The 10,336-nt window shown below is 36.7% G+C and overlaps 1 protein-coding gene across 2 annotated transcripts; it reads right to left on the bottom strand.

Annotated features, from left to right (window-relative positions):
* Window positions 1–201: 201 nt before the first annotated feature.
* LOC133705385 (splicing factor U2AF-associated protein 2-like) lies at window positions 202–8,684 on the bottom strand. Of its 2 annotated transcripts, XM_062130549.1 has the most exons (15): window positions 8,471–8,684; window positions 7,986–8,096; window positions 7,473–7,607; window positions 7,205–7,330; window positions 6,900–7,132; window positions 5,286–5,495; window positions 4,914–5,006; window positions 4,802–4,840; window positions 3,778–3,867; window positions 3,590–3,692; window positions 3,366–3,446; window positions 2,718–2,794; window positions 2,201–2,281; window positions 1,508–1,599; window positions 202–650 (listed from the first exon to the last, which is right to left on the bottom strand). In XM_062130549.1, exons 1-15 carry the CDS (start codon window positions 8,529–8,531, stop codon window positions 527–529), a joined length of 1,656 nt encoding a protein of 551 aa, XP_061986533.1. In that variant the 5' UTR covers window positions 8,532–8,684; the 3' UTR covers window positions 202–526. The 2 variants fall into 2 exon arrangements, with proteins under 2 accessions (XP_061986533.1, XP_061986534.1); XM_062130550.1 differs by lacking the exon at window positions 8,471–8,684 and having other exon boundaries at window positions 7,473–7,719.
* Between the last annotated feature and the right edge of the window lie 1,652 nt (window positions 8,685–10,336).

A 10,336-nucleotide genomic window follows, 5' to 3' on the forward strand; every position in this document is an offset into this window, starting at 1 on the left:
GGAAGGATTGAAGTTCTTCCTTCTCTTCTTTTGTTTCTTCCTATACATCTTTTGTTATTTGGTAATCCTTCTCATTTCATGTTAGTTTTCACTAACTTCTCCATTACTGTTCTCTTCTTCTCCCTCTCTCTCCCCCCGTTTTCCGAACAAGAAACGACTATCATTGATCTGAATATTGCTCATGAGAACTAAAATCATCCCTGATCTGAATAAGCAACTTTTGAAAAATGATTTTAATGTTGAGCAAGTAGTAGACTTGTATCCTTCACAAGCAAGGGATTCATATACTCCCTTCTCAGAGACAAACTATAATGAGGATTAATCAAGCTTCTATGGCTCTGTCATCATTTACAAATCCTCAAAACCATGAATTTACAACCTGAATTCACATCACGCTTTTCTGCCGCCCTTTTTGCCTCTCTTTCCAAGATAATCAACCATCTGTATCCTATATATCAACTTCTATTTCGAAAAAAAATTAACATCAGGAACACATGATAAGTGTAACCGCAGCATCGCAGCTAAGTCAGCCAGCTTCAAGTTCAGCACCAAACTGCTCTAAGCGAGCAGCATCCTCATCAAGATCCCGGACCGAAGCATGATTAATTAGCCCATCATCCTCACTAGCATGTATCTGTCTTCCGCCAAACCTAAATGGCAACAAGAAGAATCATAACAGAAAAAGAAAATTAGAAAATTTAAATTACTTCGGAAGGACTGGTGAGGAATACCAATGAATTAATAATCCATAAAAGATTTCAACTGATGCTACACTTTTGGGTTGATTGATCTACACCTTATTTCTGAGAGAATCTCTCATAGCGTCTCTTTTCAATTCACAATGTGACAAATCATTGGTACTGTATAATATTTGGAGATACGGCAATTTGCATTTCCCAGCCATATTTCCAAGCAAACAAAAAGCACTGAACTCTACAATCCAACACGGTGTAGCACAACGGTTGTATAACATGCAATTAATATAAATTCTAAAGAGATCCACTATGCATGTTTAAGCATGAACAAACTAGCATGATTTATGTAAGAGATCAAAAATCTCCATTTCTCTCTAACCAACTATCAGATGTAGTCCTCTATTCATTTTAGATCATGCAAATCAAATTTCAAGTTTGACACTGAATGTGTTCGCTCCATATCGTGACAAATTGTTCATAATTGTGTTGCATGAATTTTCAATATCAAAAACTTATGTAGACAAAGCACCTGAAATTTATCATTTATGATACATTAATTTATTACATCAGATCTGACAGTTTATTGAAAATCACATCATAGTAGATATCTTCACATGCATGTATAAATTTAATTATCTACTATTTTGCTGCTGATATTTTTAGTCTGCTGCTGCTTATCCAAAAGTAAAAATGAGTAATCATCATGCCTGAGCTTGTTACTGTGCCGGTCAATTTCTATAAAGTAAAGTGATTCTCACTCATGTCCGGCTGAGTCAAACGAGGTAACTACTAATTAACACATCAGAACTCACCATCGTCCATTCATCAATTCTATGCACCTTCGAGCGTCATTTCTGTCCTTAAATCTCACTAAAACAACGCCGTGTGGATTATTCTCACAGACCTGCAAGCAGAGACATAAAAGAGTGTGAGAAGGTGGGGAGAAATTAAAATGAGCTGAAAGTAGATTAAAATCTAGTCAACAGCAGCTTGGCAATGAAACTCAAAAGTGGCTATCAGTGCATTAATAAAGGAATGCAACAAGAATGAAGAGAATTTTGAACCTTTGTCCTTAAAATTGCATGGAGGCAGTAGGAAACCAAAAAAAATCAAACAAAAGAAACATAATGCCTTCTGAACTTCTTGTTTTCCATGATACCTAAGTATTTCTTTGAGAATGAACGGAAGAAAACAATTTTCAGTTCATGTTTGAAAATGCACAGGCTGGTCCACTTAGTGAAGACAATGAAGTACAATTTTCAATGCCCAGGAGTTCATAAAAGGTCAGCGAAATAAGTGTTGGAGAATAAAGGACTACCAAGAACAAATGCAATTAGATGAAATGAACTAAATCTGTACCATTACATGTAAAATGCAAAATTTACCAGCTAGCACTAAACTCAAACCAGTGCAAAGTTTCTATTGCATGAATAGTTTGTTTAGTATGATTTGTAACAGGTTATGTAATACAAATACAAAAGCTTGGCTGAAAAAATTTCAGATACCTTGATGGAATCTATTGGACCAAGCTTCACACATTCCTCTCTAACATCTACCTCGAGTTCTGAACCTAAGCTTTCATCAGCCTGTAATAAGAAATTCAAATATAAACTGTTAACAAAAGTGGGAGAATTACATTAAGCGCCCAGAAAAAAACACCCTTAACAAAATAAACTACTAAAATACAGAAAAGAATTGCATCATAAACAGATCAACAATGGTGGATATGGCAACAGGTCAAATTGTTTACCATATCTCTGCAAAATCTCAAAGAAACACATTTGCTCTCTTAATAACTTTTTGTGCACACAGAAAAACTCAAAATACAGCAAATGGATAAGAGTAAAAGTTCAACATGGAGTAATAGGGGGAAGGATAACTTGCTTTTTCTTGTGCCCTATTTTCTCAACAAATGATAGCAGTTTGCCTGTCAAATGTTGGACAGATGCTGATAAAAGTCATTTAAACCAACAGTACTTCCAGAGGAAGTCCCATCCAAACCATAGATGGTTCCAAACTCACCCTCATTTCAGAAAGAGTGAACAAGTGGCGAAGAACTACAGTAGCTGGAATTGACACCTTGGCATCATCACGGCCACCTGTGGGATACAAGAACATGAAGTCAGCCATATGCAAGGCATCACTTGTAAAAGCAACTGCAAAGGAACTCGAAATAAAAACCTCAAGAAAAAACTAGTTACATCTCGTGGAACAAAATTGAAACATTGAAAATAAAAGTACGGCATGTAATTTTCAACCCTTCAACTGCATTGGATCCACTCAAACCTGGTTCAAGATTTACCCTACTATGGCCTTTTTTTTATCCACTCAAACCTGCTTCAAGATTTTACCCTACCAAGGCCTTTTTTTTCAACTGTAACTCTAAAAAATGGAAAATTTTGTATTCATGTGTAAAAGGGATAAACCACATAATTCCTCATCAATTTTAACAAGCCAGAGAAAGATTGCTGGAGTTGACCTTCTCACAATCAAAGTACTTAGTTAAAGGAATGGTTTAAATCATGGATATTGTGGCAATGTCATAAAACGTAGGAGTATAGATATTTTATTTCAGAAAAGACAGGGATAGATAAAAGTAAGTTCACTTGGAACCCTTACATGCATATTTACTGAACTAAATTCAATGCCTCAGATTGAACAAGAACCTACCCCAACCAAGGATCCTGTCCTCAACCTTTTTCAGCTTCCTTTTCTTCTTGCTGTCAATTTGTTTGGATATAAATCTGTCCCCTGCATTTATCATGAATAAGACTCAGATATCCTTAAGACATAGAAGATATCATTCATATACTGATTTATATGCAAACAACGATAACAGAAATCCTCAGTATTGCAATCTGAAAATTTGAAACATCATGGTTCACACTTGTTACCTCTCTGTTCAAACTTGGCTTGGCTGACTGACATAGGAATTGTGCCCCCAGGACGCAATGGTGTCCCATCCAAAATTTGCACAGCCAAATCTACAGAGGGTTCCTACCATGCAAAATTTGCATATACTCAGAGATAAGAATCTTGACTGTTTCACATTTCAAGTACAGTAACACAGTAAAGCAATTACCTTCAAATATGTAACTAGAGCATCTCCCTTTACTCTTCTTGTCTCTTTGTCAACATAAATCTTCACTCGGGGCTTTTTTGTTTCAGGATCCTACAAAATTCATAACTTGGTTTCTTAGATGTGCAGTTCAAAATGACAAATTGCCTAGGATTAAATATATGTTCCACACATCACGAGACCGGGAAGCAAATGCATGCACACAAAGACATCCATAAAAAAATTCCCATTTCACCTTCTGATGATGCATGAAGAATGAAATTGAAAACTAATAGAGTGAGGTCCATTAAACAGTAATGTAGCCTAGCCTAGAAGATTAATTTTGAGATCATATTGGAACATAAATGTCAACAAACAAGTGTGACTTTAGGACACAACGAGACATAAAACCTCAGCTATGTCCAGAATAATGCGATATGACGCTCCAAGAAGACCTGAAAAATTATTCGCAACCATGCATGCACAGCATCAGCTCTCAGTCAGCAAAACAGAGTAGTTCTGCAACGAAAACAGTATTCTCCACCCTCTTAATGTGAAAACTTTACATGTACCATATGCACAAATCTTCTTTAATTTTATCATAGCACAACAATAACAATGGCAAAGCTTTTACTTTATCATAAGATTGTAAAATAAATGGCCATATATAGTCTAGCTTTGTGGAGATGACTTCACCTTACACTTTAAAAGTCCTTTAAGAATATACTAAATGAGTTAATCTTCTGTTGAATTCTCTTCTTTATACTTTTTTCCATCTCAAGTACATGCATGTAGCACATGATTACTGAATTATTAAATTCAATCGTACAGGATGATAGCTGAATTGCTAAACATACTCTGTTACGTTAACCAACAAGTTCGTAAGCATTTTTTTAACTGCACAACATCTAATGAGTATTTGACAAGATTCTTTTCTGGTGCTACGCCTGGCCTAGGTCACAAAAACTATCATAGGAAAAAGGCGACTTGAAACCTCAACCATGAGTACATTAAGAAAACGTGTACAGTAAATCAATGCAAATTATACCTCCTTAATTATCCCACATTTGGAAAATACCTCTACCACCTGCAATGTTTTTATCAAATTAGCTTCTAGCTAAGATAAAACAATAACCAAGATAAGACAGCAACTGACTTACTTCTTCAGCAGTGACATCATCAGGCAACCCAGTTACATAAACATGTGTATTGACTTTCAATTCAAACCAACTATCAGGAGCCTTATTGGCTTCCTGCAAAATACATAAAAATCAAGGAGTTAAGCACAGCCAAAAAACACAATTCAGACTAAAAGAAAAACAACAAATACCCAAATACCCCATCATGCAAGGGGCACCTTAATTCTTATACATTTAATTTATAGTACAATCTATTTTTACGGTCCCAAAAATCCATGAAACTGTTTGATAATGATGACGACGACAGTCATCAGGCTACAATGGTACTGTTAGTTGTGCTTAAAACCCAACTTGCACGAACAAAGTAACTAGAAAAGCGTATGAAGAAGATACCTTTTTATCAGCTTGCTCGTCCTTCTTGTCCGCTTGCTTGTCACGCAATTTCCTCTTGTTATTAAGCTGTGATCCTACCACTTCATCAGTAACATTGAATTCTTCCTTCAAAGTGGCATCAGCAGCGTTTACATTTAGAAACACCTCCTCTTGTTCATGGAAAGTCATCTCTTCTACTCCAAACCGCCCACTTACACTTGAAGGATTATCCTAGAAAATCAGTTGATTACGAACAAAAGGTTGTAATCATCATTTTCAACCACATTAGTAAGAAGATGATAGTTGGCCAGATAAAACAATGGTCAAAAACTGGAGAAACGAGAAGCAGCATCACCTTTTCAATGCATCAATATGAAAAAAAAATGGGCTATTTTGGTGTTACAGGAGAGGCAAGAAAACCATAAGAAAATATCCTCAAAATAAAGAAGCATGATAGCACTGAGCAATCCAGCAAAATAGCAATGGAAGTTTCAGAAGATATCTGACTCGGAATGATCACAGAAATGATCATTAGAGATTGCCTTTTCTAAGTCCAGGAAGCACTGATCGCATGATACAACATTAACTTTCTTATGATGCAGAAATTCAGGATGGCAATGAGTGATAATTTTTGTGACATTCATGAAAGTCTATTGAAAAGATTATCCTGGCTTCATATAATGGGCCACTGAACGGTATGCTTTCATGAAGAGGTGACCTCGTGCTCTTCAAGAAATGAAGGCAAAGGCCCTCCCGAGCCCGAGGGGGATCGTTGGAGGGCACCAAATCCAGTTTTTTTCCTCCCGTCCTCAAAAGAGGTGCCGGAGGCCCAAACTCATCCAGAGTTGGAGAACTAAATAAAAAAAGACTTTCTCAACATAAGAAAACAACTGCCCTTCCCTTCCATATAGATCGTCGTGGCATGAACTCATTTCTGCCTTTCCCCACTCCTGCCCGAAATCCAGCTGGGGCCCTCAAGGTGAGGCCGAATTTCATTACCTTTTGTGCGCCTCTCACCTCCTCCATGAGGATGATCCTTTGAATTCATTGCAACACCACGAACAATGGGGCGTCTGCCTAAATCCTCCGTGTCCACTTGCTTGCACAACCCTAATAATCATCACTAGAACCTAAAATCTGTCTCTCTTCAGATACAGAAACCCAATTTGTCCTACAATTGCCCTGCACGGGAAATCCGATACAGTTTTAGGCCACTCATCAAGCCCAAAACCCAAGCATTCACCAATGCTGCACTTGATTAGTATCCCAATATCAACAATCAGAATATAAACCATGTCAAGGAGCTTCAGATGAGTATGAGATAGCTCCCTCCATAAACACTAACAATGAGAAATCATCAACAGATAGCAAATGGCACAACCCAAAATTATCCTTCTCCAATTCATAACCCTCCTCAATCTTAATCAAAATTGACCATACATACAAATATACACGTGTAGGTATATGTGTTTAGATATGCATGGATATGAATTTTTTAAAAAAAAATAACAAGGTTAAGATCTGAATGTCAAGAACATAATGCTAACGCAGAATTTCACAATAAAGTTTTAACAGTTCTTGAAAAAATATCAGAATGAAGATAAACCCTCCAAAAGCCACAAAATGACAACCAACCTGAGGAACCCAGGCTCTTAGGCTTCCATCCCACTTGTATGTAGTCCCATCATCATCTGTGAATTCATCCTCACCATCTGGTGGTGATAGAACCCTGTCAGGATCGTCTATCCCAAGATCATCTCCAGTGTTGCCAGAAAGAGATCCATTTTTCAGCCTTTCTGCCTCAGCCTCAGCCTCTTCTACCTCCCTTTTCCATTTCTCAAACTCATCCTCATCAGTGTTGGGTGACACTGCAAACAGATCATAGCATAAGACAGCTTCCACAAGCAGGATGAGAAAAGAAGGGGGAAGAAGATCTTCACCTAAAGTAGAATGCTTGGCTTTCCGTTCATTGCTAGAATGAGATCCATTTCTCAATCCAACAAGTTCCAATTCAGCCTCTCTGGCCTCCTGCAACTTCTCGACCTCCTTATCATTGTAAGCAAGTGCTGCATGAAACATCAGAGGTTACAAGCCCTCATTCAGAAGATGGAAATGATAACTATGCTTATGAACATATATATAAGGGCATATCAAATATGAAATGATACATAGACAGTACAGAATAGAAAAGAAAAGGAGATTCTTCACCTGCTGTGGAATAATCAGATCCCTGTTGAGATATTCCTGACGTGAACTCAGGGAATGAGGACAGTGGCTGCCATTCACTTCTTCCTTCAGACCATACCAGTGTACTTTCTACGAGATACCCATTCAGGAAGTGCTCTGTCCAGGCGAAGCAAATAAGCAAAGGACAGTTCAATAGCTCAATAGACCAATTGAACATGTTACAGATGGAACGATTGTCCTGAAACCTTGCTATTGATTACTGATGGAACTGGAATTCCAGAAAGTAGAGAAAGAAAATTCTCCAGTAAATGAAAGCTCCCACAAAAGAAACATCAACACATAAGAAACCAAAAAACTAACAGCAAAATAAAAGCAAGCACCCTTTTTTCTCTTTACAGTCCTGTTCACTCACCAAAACAATTCAAGCATGCACTTGTTTATATTTTTTTTTAAAGTAAAGGCACAAGGTTTCAAGACAATCATTCCGTATTTTGAAAACTAAATAACTTAAAAACAGCATCCGATCAAACTCACCACTTAGCTCAGAAAACGTATAAGGTCCGACCTGTTGTTGATCTTCACCTAGAATAAACCATCCAACTTCCGCAACCCTGTTGTAGCTGCCATCATGGCCGTTTCCTGCACCTGCGCGATAAAAGAGAACATTGCACATAATAATACAACCCATCATCGTCAACACTCTTCAAAACCATAAAACAATCAAAATCATAGCCTACGAATTAAAACCCATTATAAATAAACACAATTGCACACACAAAAATAATAAATTTTTGTTTCTGAGCTATCCTAAAAAAAGAAAAAAAAAGGCAGCCCATGGAAAGGAACGACCAGTAGATATTTACAAGTAGAAAAACCACAATAGATATTTACAAATAGTTCAAATTCGTATCATGTAATTAAAAGAAAAAAAGAAGATTGTTTCTCTGAATAAATATGATAACATTAAAAAAAAATGTAAGAGAAGTTATTATATTTAAATAGCAAGTGTCGGTACTGACCAGAGTATGGCTGCTGCTGCTGGGTTTGGTGATCCATGGCAAAATCCTTCATAGACGACATCGTTTTCTTTTTGCACTGCGCTGCTGGTATATTGGAGACGACGGAGAAACAACTAGATGGGACAGGGCATCAGATGGAAGAAGGTGAAAAAGAACCGATTGTTTGGATGCGACTGTTGTTCTGTCTGACTTGAAGGATAAGGGTGGCCCCTGGATTGAAATACACCGAGATAGTGTTTGGAAATGTAAGATTGATGGTTTTAAAATATATATTTTTATTTTAAAATATATAAAAATAATATTTTTTTATTTTTAAAAAATTATTTTTAACATAATTAAAAAAAATTAAAATCACAAATTCATAAAATACGGTTTTAATAGTACAGAGCGAAATTAATAGATTCGGGGTTAGTTATTTGTAGCCGATTTACAAATTGCACCAGCTAGTTGTACTGTGTTACTAAAATAGTCCTACAATTAATATTATTAATAGATTCGGGGTTAGTTTGCAGCCGATTTGCAAACTGCACCCCGCTAAGTGTACAGTGTTACTAAAGTAGTCCTACAATTCATATTATTAATAGATTCGGGGCTAGTTATTTGTAGCCGATTTGCAAACTGCACCCCGCTAGTTGTACTGTGTTACTAAAATAGTCCTACAATTAATATTATTAATAGATTCGGGGTTAGTTTGCAGCCGATTTGCAAACTGCACCCCGCTAAGTGTACAGTGTTACTAAAGTAGTCCTACAATTCATATTATTAATAGATTCGGGGCTAGTTATTTGTAGCCGATTTGCAAACTGCACCCCGCTAGTTGTACTGTGTTATAAAGTAGTCCTACAATTCATATTATTAATAGATTCGGGGCTAGTTATTTGTAGCCGATTTGCAAACTGCACCCCGCTAGTTGTACTGTGTTATAAAGTAGTCCTACAATTCATATTATAAATAGATTCGGGGCTAGTTATTTGTAGCTGATTTGCAAACTGCACCCCGCTAGTTGTACTGTGTTATAAAGTAGTCCTACAATTCATATTATTTCCTTATTGGACAATCCATATTCCTTTAGAAAGTATCCAGTGTTTTCCCACGCGATGCCGGCTGGTAGCTTTAATTTTTTTTAATTAGTTGTGTTTCGCTCGCTGGAAAAACAATGTTGAAATTCCTGTCATCTTGTATAACTAGAGAGTTGAGGTTTGAACTTTCGGTCTTGTATACTCTCAATGAATAATTTTTTGTTCTTTTTCCAAGAGAAACCAGAAGGACTCCATTACGAAAGCAAAAATACATTAAGAGTATTTAAATGAGCTAATCTTCTATTATTGTTTAAGGAGCAAAATACATATCCCATGATGGTCGGGGGATGAGTAATGTAAAATTATACTCATGATTCAATGGTTTAGAGTGCAGCGAAGGCAACCCAGGTTCTGCAGGCGGGAGGGCTAATTACAGACAGCATCGGTACGTGGATAAAGAGGTTCGGCTTTTGCACTTCGGTTCGAATAAAGTTATGGGCTGTCATTTCGAGAGCATACTTTAATTAATCAGGTTTTGAATTTGTTCTCTGGATATCATCAGTTCAAATGCCCTAAATTTTAAAATCATTAGAGACTTGTACGATCGTTAACTTTAGAATCTTAAAAGATTAGTCGAGTTATACGTAAATTATCCTAGATACCCATAATTAAAAAAAAAGTTATGGGCTGCTATCACCGATTTTGAACTTGCATGGGATCTTTGGAATACAACATCTTATTATCGTATTCGACTGTATCCTGGTGGTGATTCTTCTCATAAAACAAGCTGAGAAAATACAGTAACTATATTTCGATTGTTAAAGTGTGTATGCTTTTGACTCGAGAT

The sequence above is a fragment of the Populus nigra genome, chromosome 10 (assembly GCF_951802175.1).
Source record: "Populus nigra chromosome 10, ddPopNigr1.1, whole genome shotgun sequence".
Classification (NCBI taxonomy): domain Eukaryota; kingdom Viridiplantae; phylum Streptophyta; class Magnoliopsida; order Malpighiales; family Salicaceae; genus Populus; species Populus nigra.